Source organism: Chiloscyllium punctatum, chromosome 7, assembly GCF_047496795.1.
Source record: "Chiloscyllium punctatum isolate Juve2018m chromosome 7, sChiPun1.3, whole genome shotgun sequence".
NCBI classification, from domain to species: Eukaryota; Metazoa; Chordata; class Chondrichthyes; order Orectolobiformes; family Hemiscylliidae; genus Chiloscyllium; species Chiloscyllium punctatum.
The window spans coordinates 113,821,152-113,835,032 of NC_092745.1; the positions used below are offsets into that span (position 1 = coordinate 113,821,152).

Consider the following 13,881-nt stretch of genomic DNA (forward strand, 5'->3'; position numbering starts at 1 on the left):
ATATCACGAGAAAGTAGTCCAGGATCCCAGGTTAACGTTCAGCAGACATGGGCTCAAATCACACCAAAGCAGATCGTTAAAGTCTGTAAGTTAAAGAATAAGCAGCTAGTCTAATGGTGACCACAGCTGATTGACATTAAAACCCATCCAGTTCCCTTATGTCCTTAAAGGAAGGAAAACTGCTGTGCTTACTTGGTCTGGTCTATATGTGATGCCAGATCCACAGCAATGTGGTTGATTCTTAACTGCCTACTGGAGATTTAAGGATGGGCATTAAATGCTTGCCCAGATAGTGATGCTCACATCCTGTGGACAAATAAACATAAATTGATTAAATAATTGGAGTTCTCCACCAGTGTATTTGTTCTGAGATGCACAGTTTGAATTTGATGCTTACCTTGGCTCTGATATCAGTGCACAGAAGCAATGACGTGCTGTGGCATTTGAAGTTGCAGCTTGATGGATAAAGAAGAAAAGGTGTTTGTCACATCTTATCCTTTCCAGTCCTTCTGGAGAGGCTGAACCTTCCTCAGAATATTTAGGTAGAACAATGGACCTCAACATGAGAGAATATGAACTGAAGTGTTTTGATGTCACTTTTGTGAGTTATGTTTTCAGGCAGCATTTGTAACATTGTCTTGAAAATGAAACCTGAATGTCTTTTTGTTTCTCAGTGTAACTATTCAGTAACCACGGTGATGGTGATCTTGATCTTCATTGGCTTCAATAAGAAAGCTTACACTTCTCCTCAAAACCTGCCTGCATTCATAGCTTTGTTGCTGTTCTATGGGTAAGACCAATCTCAGCAGCCTGCCTCCTCTATGTTTTCTGCTACCTTTGCTTCATTTATTAGATTTTGTTTCTCGATGTTAAGGCCAGCAGTGTAACTCCTGTATCTCTCTTTTTAATAGGTGGTCAGTGACTCCCATGATGTACCCAGCATCCTTTGTCTTCAGTGTTCCTAGCACAGCCTATGTGGCTCTGTCCTGCATCAATCTCTTCATTGGTATCAATGGCAGTGCTGCCACTTTCATACTTGAGTTGTTTGAAAATAATAGGGTAGGTTCTCTTTGGTTCTCATTTGTCTCTGAATCATGCATTAGTTTTACCATTTTCGTCAAACAAGGAAGAGGTTTGATCATTTATCTGGTGACCATATTTGTTTATCGGACAGAGAAGTGAATGCTGAATGATGAATGAGCTAATATCATGAAATCATAGAGTGGGTGCAATACTGAAGACCATTCCACCCATCATGTCTGTATTTGCTCTCTGCAAGGGCAACCGAGTTAGTCCCCGTGAATCCCACACCTCCTTCACCCACAAAGCCCTGGAAACCTTTTCTCTTCCGACAATCATCAAATTCCTTTTTGAAATCCATGATTGAATCTACCTCCAGTATACTCTCAGGAGAAAGTGAGGACTGCAGATGCTCGAAATCAAAGTTGAAAAATGTGTTGCTGGAAAAGCGCAGCAGGTCAGGCAGCATCCAAGGAGCAGGAGAATCGACGTTTCGGGCACAAGTCTGGGGAGGGGCTTGTGCCCGAAACGTCGATTCTCATGCTCCTTGGATGCTGCCTGACCTGCTGCGCTTTTCCAGCAACACATTTTTCAGCTCCAGTATACTCTCAGGCAATGCATTCCAGATTCTAACCACTCACTGCATAAAACAAGGGGTTCTGCATTTCACTTGTGGATATTTTGCCAGTTGTGATTGCCATTTAAATGTGCACCAGTTCCATCCAATGTGAACACTTGGCTGGTTCTATAAATGAATTCTCAAAAACCTCTTGCTCTTAAACACATGTTAAAGCCAATTAGAATTCGGTTGTTCTGTCAAAGTTTAAAAGTGAAAGAGGGTAAAAGCTGGACAACTGTGTGTAATAGATGAGCTGCTACAGCATTGACTAATGGGTTATTGGCAGTGGGACAAACTAACAGATGGATTGCAATGATAAAGTGCAAAAGATGCTGACTGGTAAATGGTATTTAGTGGCTGACAGACGTACAATGTAATGGATAGCTGGTAATGATCAGCATGAGTAATGATTGGCAGTCATGCAACATGTTGAGTAGTTGGCAGCAATACAGGGTAATGGATGGTTGGCGCAGATACATGGCAATAAATGACAGTGATAGTCAGTAGCCTCATCTGTTTTTTCAGTAGTGTTTGGTCTGTAACCAGTGTCTATCACTAACAGTCATTTTTCCATTCTGTTCCAGGCATTGCAATTGTTCAATAAAATGTTGAAAAATATTCTGATTATATTTCCACATTTCTGCCTGGGAAGAGGTTTGGTCGATATGGCCATGAATCAAGCAGTGACTGATGTGTACGCTAGGTTTGGTAAGTCTTCAGATTATCGATAAAGAGTATTTTAATTCCAGGTTCTAATGCGGTGTGAACTCCTTTCTTGTTCATTCGTGGGATGTGGATGTCACTGACTGCCCAAGGAGCCTTGGTGAATCTCTGCACAGCATCTTGTAAATAGTACACACTGCTGTTACTGAAGTGGTGGAGGGAATGGTTGTTTGTGGATGTGCTGCCAATCACGCGGGCTGCTTTGTCCTGCCGTGGGCAGTAAATAAGTCATGAGATGGTCATCCTGGGTTCATGGTTAGGTTAACTACAAAATGTTGTCCTTTACTTTTAGTGGCAGCCTCCAGCTATTGGTTATAAACATCGAAACATAGAAAATAGCTGCAGGAATGAGCCATTCGGCCCTTCAAGTCTGCAACACCATTCAACATGATCATGGCTGATCATGCAATCTCAGGATCCCACTCCCACCTTCTCCCAATATACCCCTTGATCCCTTTAGCCGCAAGGGCCATGTCCAGCTCCCTCTTGGATATATCTAATGAACTGGTCCCAACACCTTTCTGTGAGAGAGAATTCCACAGGTTCACAACTCTCTGTGTGAAGAACTTCTTCCTCATCCCTGTCCTGAATGGCTTACCCCTTATTCATAGACTGCGACCCCTTGTTCTGGACTTACCCAACATCAGGAACATTATTCCCACATCTAGCCTGTCCAATCCCATCAGTATTTTATATGTTTCTACAGGATCCTCCTCCCCTCATTCTTCTAAATTCCAGTGCCTACAAGCCCAATCGATCCAGTCTTTGCTCACATGTCAGTCCTGCCATCATGGAGATCAGTCTGGTCTCTCTCAGTAGCAAGAATGCCCTTCCTCAGACTAGGAGACCAAAACTGCACACAATACTCAAGGTGTGGCCTTACTAAGGCCCTGTATAACTGCAGCAAGACATCCTTCCTCCGATATTCAAATCCTCTCGCTATGAAGGCCAGCATGCCATTAGCTTTCCTCACTGCCTGCTGCACCTACATACCAACCTGCAGTGTCTGTTCTACCATGACACCCAAGTCTCATTGTACCTCATCTTTTTCTAAATTGATGCCATTCAGATAATAAATTGCCTTCCTGTTTTTGCCACCAAAGTGGATAACTTCACATTTATCCACACTATATTGTACTTGCCAAATATTTGTCCACTCAGCCAGTCTGTACAAGTCAACCTGCAGCCTCATAACAGCACACACTACCACCCAGCTTAGTGTCATCTGCAAATATAGAGATATTGCATTCAATTCTTTCATCCTAATCATTAATGTTTATTTTGAAAAGGGTCCCAGCACTGAACCATGCAGCACCCCATTCGTCACTGCCTGCTACTCCAAAAAGGACCCATTTACTTCCTGTCTGCCAACCAGTTCTCTAACCATGTTAATGCATTACCTCCGATACCATGAGCTTTAATTTTCCTGACTAAACCCTTCTGTGGAACCTTGTCAAATGTCTTTTGAACACCCAGATACACAACATCGACTGATTCAACCTTATCCACTCTACTGGTCAAATCCTCAAAACATTCCAGAAGATTTTGCTTTAGTGAATCCATCCTGACTAGAACTGATTCTGTCACCGCCTTCCAAACGCTCAGCTATTACATCCTTAATAATTTTCCCCACCACCAATGTCAGGCTAACCGGCCTATAATTTCCCATTTTTCCTCTCCCTCCTAAGAGTAGGGTTACATTAGCTACCCTCCAGTCCATTGGAACTCTTCCAGAATCTACAGAATGCTGGAAAATGATCACCATTGCATCTGCTATTTATAGGGCCACTTCCTTAATTACTCTGGAATGCAGACCATCAGACCCTGGAGACTTCTTGGGTTTGAATCCCATCAATTTCCCCAATAACATTTCTGCACTAATAACGATTTCCTTCAGTTCCTCCTTCATGCTTGACCCTCTGTTCCCGAGCACTTCCTGAAGGTTACTTGTGTCCTTTTTAGTGAAGACAGATCCAAAGCCATTTTTCAACTGGTCTGCCATCTCTTTGTTGTCTATTATGAATTCATCTGATTCTAAGTGCAAGGGACTTACACTTGTCTTCACTCCTCTTTTTCTCTTCACATATCTGTAGAAGCTTTTGCAGCCAGTTCTTATGTTTTTCGCAAGCTTACGTTCATATTCTGTTCTCCCCTTCCAAATTAAACCCTTTGTCCTCCTCTGCTGAATTTTAAATTTCTCCCAGTCCTCAGGTTTGCTGCTTTTTCTGGCCAATTTACAAGCCTCCTCCCTTATAAACCAATAGTTTGCCTATGGGCAAAAACAGAGTACTGCAAACACAATGTTCCTGAAGACTGTGACCGGAGTGACATACATTGCCCTTCTGACACAGAATAAGCCTGTGGACACCACACACCATATTGGAGGCTTCTGTGCTCATTTCATGTCCAAAGATAACTGTTGCTAGGCAACCAGTTTCTTATCCTGTGCATTACGTGGGCAGGCCAAAGCATAACATACTTCCTACTTAAGGTTAAGACTATGCACAGTTCTAAGTCTGATTGGAACTCAAAATTGTTCTCATTGGTTAGAAACGTGTGAACTTAATGGTAATGGGCTAAACCTTGCTTTACAGGTGAAGATTTTTATTTTAGTCCATTCCATTGGGAGTTTGTTGGCAAGAATCTTGCTGCCATGGCAGTTGAAGGAGTCGTCTACTTCCTTTTAAATCTCATTATCCAACATCGCTTCTTCCTCAACCACTTGTACGTACACACTTTTCTCCAGCTTTTAATCTTTCCTTCCTCTGTGTCATATTGTGGCTAACATTTTATTTTGTTGTATTTTACCCAAGCTCACTCTCCATATTCTTTACTATTCCTGCTTTTCAAGCAACATATTTACTCTGTAAAGAATTTAGAATGTTACCAAGGTTGGAGGGTTTGAGCTATAGGGAGAGGCTGAATAGGCTGGGGCTGTTTTCCCTGGAGTGTCAGTGGCTGAGGGGTGACCTTATAGAGGTTTACAAAATTATGAAGGTTATGTATAGGGTGAATAATCAAGGTCTTTTCCCCAGGGTAAGGAGTTCAAAACTAGAGGGCCAAGGTTTAAGGTGAGAGGGGAAAGATTTAAAAGTGACCTAAGGGGCAACCTTTTTATGCAGAGGGTGGTGCGTGTATGGAATGAAGTGCCAGAGGAAGTGGTGGAGGCTGTTAGAATTACAACTTTTAAAAGGCACTTGGATGGGTACATGAATAGGAAGGGTTTGGAGGAGTGTTGGCCAAGTGCAGGCAAATGGGACTGAATTAATTTAGGATATCTGGCTGGCATGGACGTGTCGGACCAAAGAGTCTGTTTTCTTGCTGTACATCTCTATGACTCTCTGACTCTTAAAACAGCAATTTGGCGTTACAAATCTCACATTCTAATCACTGTCCATGGGCAGGAATCGTTTCTACCTCTTCTTTTCATTACTTTTGTGATTAGCTTCACAATTTGTGCCCTTTTTTACCATCTTTCTGTTCAATTAAAATAATATCTTACTTAACCAGATGTTATCGTGATGAAAACCTCTCCCAGGTTACTCCCTGACTTTTGCAACCAAATGTGCAACTCCTGCATCATGACTGGAACAATTCATTCTTCAGGAATTCCAGATAATGCATGCTGTCCCTTTACAATCTATTTAAATCTTTTCTACCATGGATTATAGATCAAAATAAATACTTTTGTCAAACACTTCTTAAAGTTTTATTGAGAATTATATTGTGATTTTCAGGCGCCTCTTTTTCATTCTCATTATTACATTTACATTCGGTGATGGAGCGATTTAATAACATTATCATTATTTGTGTGGATATGGGCTATTTGGACTTGCACAAAAGCAGAATTGGAATAATTCTTTGATATCCTCAGTGATTAATGACCATCCATTAAACTTAAACCTATAACAAACGGAAATAATTAATTTTCAATCAGTACAGATATAGGTTAGCAACAAAACCTTTTTCTCAAAATAATTGACAAGCATCTACATCGAAGCAAAGATCATCTTAAACATACTTTACACAAACTGGTGAGGTCCTGTGTACACACAAGGTGTGAAGAGTTTAACCAATTATCACGCTTCTTACTGCATCATGGATCTGCAATTTAATTTGTAACAACTGACAGTGTTCAATACAAAAGCATTTATTACATTCTTTCCCCATGTTGCAGCAATAAACCAGAAATTCCACATTAATTTGCAAGGATTTCATTAGCTCTGTGATTTTTAAAAGTTTCCTGGCTCCTAGTGAGCTGTGTCTTTATTGACAGGTTTAAAGGCTAGCAGGCCAGGCAGCATCCGAGGAGCAGGAGAATCGACGTTTCGGGCATAAGCCCTTCTTCAGGAAACGTCGATGTCCGAAACGTCGATTCTCCTGCTTCTCGGATGCTGCCTGGCCTGCTGTGTTTTTCCAGCACCACATTTTTCAACTCTGGTCTCCAGTATCTGCAGTCCTCACTTTCTCCAGGTTTAAAGGATAGACCAGATCGAAATGTTGAAGTTCTAAATTGGAGAAAGGCCAATTTTGATGGTATCAGGCAAGGAGTTTCGAAAGCTGATTGGGGTCAGATGTTCGCAGGTAAAGGTACGGCTGGAAAATGGGAAGCCTTCAGAAATTAGATAACGAGAATCCAGAGAAAGTATATTCCCGTTAGGATGAAAGGAAAGGCTGGTAGATACAGGGAATGCTGGATGATGGTTTGGATAAGAAAAAGAAGGAAGCATATGTCAGGTATAGACAGATAGATCGAGTGAATCCTTAGAAGAGTATAAGGGCAGTAGGAGTATACTTAAGAGAGAAATCAGGAGGGCAAAAAGGGGACATGAGACAGCTTTGGCAAATAGAATTAAGGAGAATCCAAAGGGTTTTTACAAACACATTAAGGACAAAAGGGTAACTCAGGAGAGAATAGGGCCCCTCAAAGATCAGCAAAGCAGCCTTTGTGTGGAGCCGCAGAAAATGGGTGGGGTTCTAAACAAGTATTTTGCATCAGTACTTACTGTGGAAAAGGATATGGAAGATATAGACTGTAAGGAAATAGATGGTGACATCTTGCAAAATGTCCAGATTACAGAGGAGGAAGTGCTGGATGTCTTGAAACAAGTAAAGTTGGATAAATCCCCAGGACCTGATCAGGTGTACCCGAGAACTCTGTGGGAGGCTAGAGAAGTGATTGCTGGGCCTCTTGCTGAGATATTCATATAATCGATAGTCATAGGTGAGGTGCCAGAAGACTGGAAGTTGGCTAACGTGGTGCCACTGTTTAAGAAGGGTGGTAAAGACAAGCCAGGGAACTATAAACCAGTGAACCTGACTTGTGGTGGGCAAGTTGTTGGAGGGAATCCTGAGGGACAGGATGTACATGTAATTGGAAAGGCAGGGGCTGATTAGGGATAGTCAACATGGCTTTGTGTGTGGGAGATCATGTCTCACAAACTTGATTGAGTTTTTGGAAGAAGTAACAAAGAGGATTGATGAGGGCAGAGCGGTAGATGTGATCTATATGGACTTCAGTAAGGCGTTTGACAAGGTTCCCCCGGGAGACTGATTAGCAAGATTAGATCTCATGGAATACAGGGAGAACTAGCCATTTGGATACAGAACTGGCTCAAAGATAGAAGACAGAGGGTGGTGATGGAGGGTTGTTTTTCAGACTGGAGGCCTGTGACCAGTGGAGTGCCACAAGGATCGGTGCTGGGTCCTCTACTTTTGTCATTTACATAAATGATTTGGATGAGAGCATAAGAAGTACAGTTAGTAAGTTTGCAGATGACACCAAAATTGGAGGTGCAGTGGACAGTGAAGACGGTTACCTCAGATTTCAATAGGATCTTGGACCAGATGGGCCAATGGGCTGAGAGGTGGCAGATGGAATTTAATTTAGATAAATACGAGGTGCTGCATTTTGGGAAAACAAATCTGAGCAGGACTTATACACTTCATGGAAGTGTATAAGGGAGTCCTAGGGAGTGTTGCTGAACAAAGAGACCTTGCAGTGCAGGTTCATAGCTCCTTGAAAGTACAGTTGCAGGTAAATAGGATAGTGAAGAAGGCGTTTGGTATGCTTTCCTTTATTGGTCAGAGTATTGAGTACAGGAGTTGGAGGTCATGTTGCAGATGTACAGGATATTGTTGGAATATTGCCTGCAATTCTGGTCTCCTTCCTATCGAAAAGATGTTGTGAAACTTGAAAGAGTTCAGAAAAGATTTACAAGGACGTTGCCAGGGTTGGAGGATTTGAGCTATAGGGAGAGGCTGAACAAGCTGGGGCTGTTTTCCCTGGAGCGTCGGAGACTGAGGAGTGACCTTATAGAGATTTACAAAATTATGAAGGGCATGGATAGGGTAAATAGACAAAGTCTTTTCCCTGGGGTCGGGGAGACCAGAACTAGAGGGCATAGGTTTAGGGTGAGAGGGGAAAGGGAAAAAAGAGACCTAAGGGGCAATGTTTTCACGCAGAGGGTGTTACGTGTATGGAATGAGCTGCCAGAGGAAGTGGTGGAAGTTGGTACAATTGCAACATTTAAGAGACATTTGGATGGGAATTTGAATAGGAAGGGTTTGGAGGGATATGGGCTGGGTGCTGGTAGGTGAGGCTAGATTGGGTTGGGATATCTGGTCAGCATGGACAAGTTGGACCGAAGGGTCTGTTTCCATGCTGTACATCTCTATGACTCTATGAGTCTATAAAACTGTTTTCTCTCCTTTGCAGCCTCCCTCTTCATCCCCACTTGAAGCAACCCTCTCCTCCGACTCCCCTCTTGCAGCCTCCTTTCTCATACCTCTCCTTCAGCCCTCGACTTCACTCCATCTTCCTGGGAGCTTCCTTCTCCCCTCAGCAGATGGCTGTGCGCTCACAGGTGCACATCAATGCTCACTATGAGCCTCTCAGTAAAAGATCGAGTGAACTAGCCGGTGACTCGACAACTGTTCCTCATAGAATCACAGAAAGAGTTATGGGCCAGAGGGAAACTCTTCAGCCTAATGTGCCTGCACCTTCTCTATCATCAAGTTCAGCTCCTATAATCTAATGCAAGTCTCCTGCCTTTTCTCCAAATACCTGCACACCATGACTATACAAAAGACATCCAGTGCCCTCAGTTGAACCTACCTCCACCACATTGCCAGACAGTACATACCATAGCCTGAACACTGGCTGTATGAGAAAGGTTTTCTCACATCATCTTGCTTTGTTTGCACCTCACTTTAAATCTGTGCCCTATCATTTTTCTTTCTTTGATGAGGGGGCACAGCTCATCTGTGCAACCCAATCCGCTTACGACTTTGAAGACCTCAACCAGATCTCTTCTTCTGTCCAGGCCCAACAGTCCAAATTCTTCAATCTGTCTTCATAAATGAGGTTTCTCAAATCTGGAATCATTCCAGTAGATCACTTCTGCACTTGTACCAATGTGTTCATATCTTTCCTATGATGTGCTCCCACAACTGTACATATTGTTCCAGCTGAAGGTACTGTCACTTCTACTTATGGGGGTGGCTTTTCTTTGATTGGTCACCCAAACATTTAATTTGTCGGAGTGTCCTAGGGCTTTCAGGAATGTACTTTAAGTGCTTCTTTGAGGTTATGGAAACTGAATGATATTAGTTCTGGGGGTTTTAAAGCAGTGCAGGGGAAGTCTCGTGACACAATGGGTAAAGTCTCGGCCCTAGGCCAGAATCTTGATCCAAATCAAGTTCTATTCCAGAAATGTATGGCAAAGGAAGGTGCAGTCTTAATCAACAAGACAGATAAATTATTGACTTACAAGTCCTTCCAACATATGCCAATGGAGGCAGTAAAAGTGGGAGAGATTCCTGATCAGCCCTTCATTGTCGCTATCTGTGACTTCAGGCTACAGCACACTTATAAAGCACACTGGACTCCCTGAGTGAACTGTAATGCACCAGCACCAAAGTATTGGAGAAAATTGTAATCCTTGAGCATTACAAATGCACATGTGACAACCGCCCAAGGTCCTTCATCAGCAGAATCAGAAAGAAAATGAGCATTGAGCTGAGGAAGGAAAGATTGGGAGAGGCAATTTTTAAGAACACTCTTACAGGAGTTTGGGGAAGTGAGCAGCAGTTGTAATTAGGTTAGAAATCCCAGAGCTGAGGGAGTTGAAGACACATTCACCACTGATGGGGTGATAAAACTTAAGGATGCATGAAAGACATGAGCTGAACAAAGTGGACAGTTGTCGGTTGGAGGAGGTTATAGAAATAAGGAGAGAATAGGCCACGGGGGTGGGGGGGGGGGTGATTTAATCACAATGACTAAAAATATTTACATTGGAGGTACAGAAGAAGCAGGAGACAACAGGTTAGCAAAGGTAGGAGTCATGATGAGTGCAAAATGATGCAGAATTAGATCTGAAAGTTAATGGAGTACCATTGGCCTTTACCTGTTGGATAAACAGGTTTCAATTCTGGTACGATGTAAAGTTTGTTGTCACCTGTTGTTTTTACAATCAGTCCCTTAGTACATGATTTAATTTTAACTTGTAATTGTTTTCAATAGCTGTGTTACTTCCCTAACTTGACAGCTAACATTCTGCTGAAAAGTTGATATAGTCAACATTTATGTCTTCAGTTTAACAAATAATTGTAGATACTGTCTTACAATTTGCTAAATAACCAATGCATCCAACATCAATGGAATCTTCAAACAACACGATTCATCTTACAATTACACACTGGTGACTCATCTCTCAGCTGTCAGCCACACGTGACATTAATCTGGGTCCAATCAACAATTTAATCATCCATTGCAGCAGCACCAATGCTGAATCTCTTCCTACTTGTTACAGGCCAACAATCCTCAGCAATTTACCTGCCATTGAAGAGGATGATGATGTAGCTAAGGAACGTGAAAGAATCCAGGGTTCGGGCAAACACGACATTCTGAAATTAAAGGAACTGACTAAAGTGAGTGGAACCTAGAAGGCCTATTATTGTGGATTTCTGTAAGGGAGTTTAACAGATTGAACTAATGTGGAATTTTGTTCCTCCAGTACTACTCAGGGAGAAACAGGCCAGCTGTGGATAGAATCAGTGTTGGTGTGCGACCAGGAGAGGTATGTTCATTCTTCAAAGATACACATTAGCAACCAAAGATTTTCATTGGCTTTCTCAGTTGACTTGGTTCATTAAATAGGATAACAAAATGTAAACGTGTATTTTTCTTCTGTACTTTAGTGCTTTGGGCTGTTGGGTGTCAATGGTGCTGGAAAGACGACTACCTTCAAAATGCTGACAGGTGATATAGACCCGACCTCAGGTGAAGCGTCAGTAGCAGGCTACAGGTATACTGCAGCATTAGCTAAACCACACACTCACTGGCACCATTATAAAGTCAATTTTGATATTCTTGACAAGTTTCAGCCAAGATAAATCACCCTTCTTTTGAATCTTTGCTAAAAGTGCATCAATGCCCCGCCGTTGATGATGCAGCTTTGTTTTAAAACTCAGTTGCTTTGTTTTCTGAACCTTCCCAGCATTCTCACCCATATTGACGATGTCCACCAGAACATGGGATACTGCCCTCAGTTTGACGCTATCGATGACTTGCTCACAGGTCGTGAACACCTTTTATTGTACGCAAGGCTACGCGGTGTTCCAGAGGACGAGATTGAGCAGGTAAATCAACCCATGAGTACCTTTTGCGATTTGTGTCGCACCTGGGATTGAAAGCAGCACATCAAGAGAAGAGGGGGTTTCCGATAATGTTTCATTGAATTCAAAAATCCTCAAATACTGAGTACCAAGGATAACAATCTCAGATAAATGTTCCATGTTGTGCCGAAGAGATTGCCAGACAGAAACAATATAGAGTACAGAAATAGTCAAGAACTTTGTCACATGACACAAGTATAATTAGTTGACTGCCTCTGTAGTATTCATTCATTTATACAGAGAGAGGGAAACTTCTTTAAAGAATGTCTTTACCATAGTAAAGTACACAAAGATGTTTTTGCTGGAACAATATCTAACAAAACCTGACACTGGGGCCAGAATGGGTTCAGACTGATAACCAAAACTTAGTCAAAGAGGCACATTTTAAGGAGAGTTACGAGGGAGAGGTAAAGAAGCAGAGACATTTAGACAGAGGGTATTCCAGAGTTCAGGGACTAGGCAGCTGAAGATGAGACTACCAGTGGGAGAGTGATTAAAATTGAGGGCAGTATTTGAGGAGTGCAGATATTTCTTTCAGTTGTGGGGCTGCAGGAGGTCACAGAAATGGGGACATACAACACAATGAAGAGATTTGAAGTGCTGGATCAAGTTTTGAATGAAGTAACACAAAATAAATGAAAGCAGTACTTTATGCTGCTTAAGTGATTTTGACAAAATCCAGTAGTTTCACATTAAAGTCATTGTGAAGAACTTCAAAATTCTTTTAACTCTACCGATGCTACCGAGTATGGTGTGATCTGAACAAATACAGCTCAAAATAAATGCAAAACAAATCTTAGATTTCAGTCCTGGCATTGATTCTAAACTGTTCAAATGCAAAGAATGTTATCCAGAAATTAATTATATTCACACTAAGGACCTATTTTTACCATTTCACACTTAAATTTACATCCATTTTACATCTCTAGTTCTCTTTCACTCCTATCAGTAACCTCGTTACCTTTAGCATTGAGCCTCCACGCCATCTTTCCCCTTGCTCCTTCTCCACCTCTGTCAAAAGTATAAAAAATATCATTTTCCAATCCCTTTCAGTTCTGAAAAGCAGTCCTACCAGATTCAAAATATTAGTTCTGTTTCTCTCTCCAAAGATCCTGCTTTACCTGTTGAGTTTCTCCAACAGTTTTTGTGCTTTTTATAGAATTCCAGCATCTGCAGAATTTTATTTTTTCTAAATTTACAATGTTCAAAGTTCTTCTTTAGAACATTAAATTGAAAATTACTTTAGGTTTGAAGGCTGCAGAAATTATTTCATATATTGTAGTTACAGAATATTCAACGTATCATTTGCAACATCACTTCATGCCTGCACGTCTCCTTCTCCCTTTCACTCCCTCAATCAGGAGTCATAGTCATACAGTGTGGAAACAGACCCTTTGGCCCAACCTGTCCATGCCAACCAGGTTTTTAAACTGTACTAGTCCCATTTACCTACAATTGGCCGACATTCCACTAAACCTTTCCTATCCATATACCTGCCATTTATCTTTTAAATGTTGTTATTGTAGTTCCTCTGACAGATTATTCCATATAAGCACCGCCCTCTGTGTGGTAAAAGTTGTCCGTCAGGTCCCTTATAAATTTTTCCCCTCTCAACTTAAACCTATACCCTCTAGTTTGAATTCCCCAACCCTGAGGAAGAGACCTTGGCTATTCACCTCATCTATACCCCTCATGATTTTTTATAAACTTCTATAAGGTCACCCCTCAGCTTCCTTGAAAGTGCCGTGATAGGTAGACAGTATGGTGAAGAAGACATTTGGTACCCTTGCCTTCACCAATCAGAGCATTGAGTATACATCATACTCCAGATGTACAAA

The 13,881-nt window shown here is 41.8% G+C and overlaps 1 protein-coding gene across 3 annotated transcripts in view; it reads left to right on the top strand.

The window, feature by feature from the left end:
- abca4b (ATP-binding cassette, sub-family A (ABC1), member 4b) overlaps positions 1-13,881 on the top strand; it is a 147,573-nt gene that overhangs the window by 127,185 nt on the left and 6,507 nt on the right. For all 3 annotated transcript variants that reach the window (XM_072574615.1, XM_072574616.1, XM_072574617.1), the window contains 8 exons: positions 675-790; positions 912-1,059; positions 2,224-2,347; positions 4,957-5,086; positions 11,179-11,296; positions 11,383-11,445; positions 11,567-11,673; positions 11,866-12,007. In XM_072574615.1, the coding sequence (XP_072430716.1) occupies positions 675-790; positions 912-1,059; positions 2,224-2,347; positions 4,957-5,086; positions 11,179-11,296; positions 11,383-11,445; positions 11,567-11,673; positions 11,866-12,007 (948 nt within the window). The remainder of the gene's footprint in view (positions 1-674; positions 791-911; positions 1,060-2,223; positions 2,348-4,956; positions 5,087-11,178; positions 11,297-11,382; positions 11,446-11,566; positions 11,674-11,865; positions 12,008-13,881) is intronic.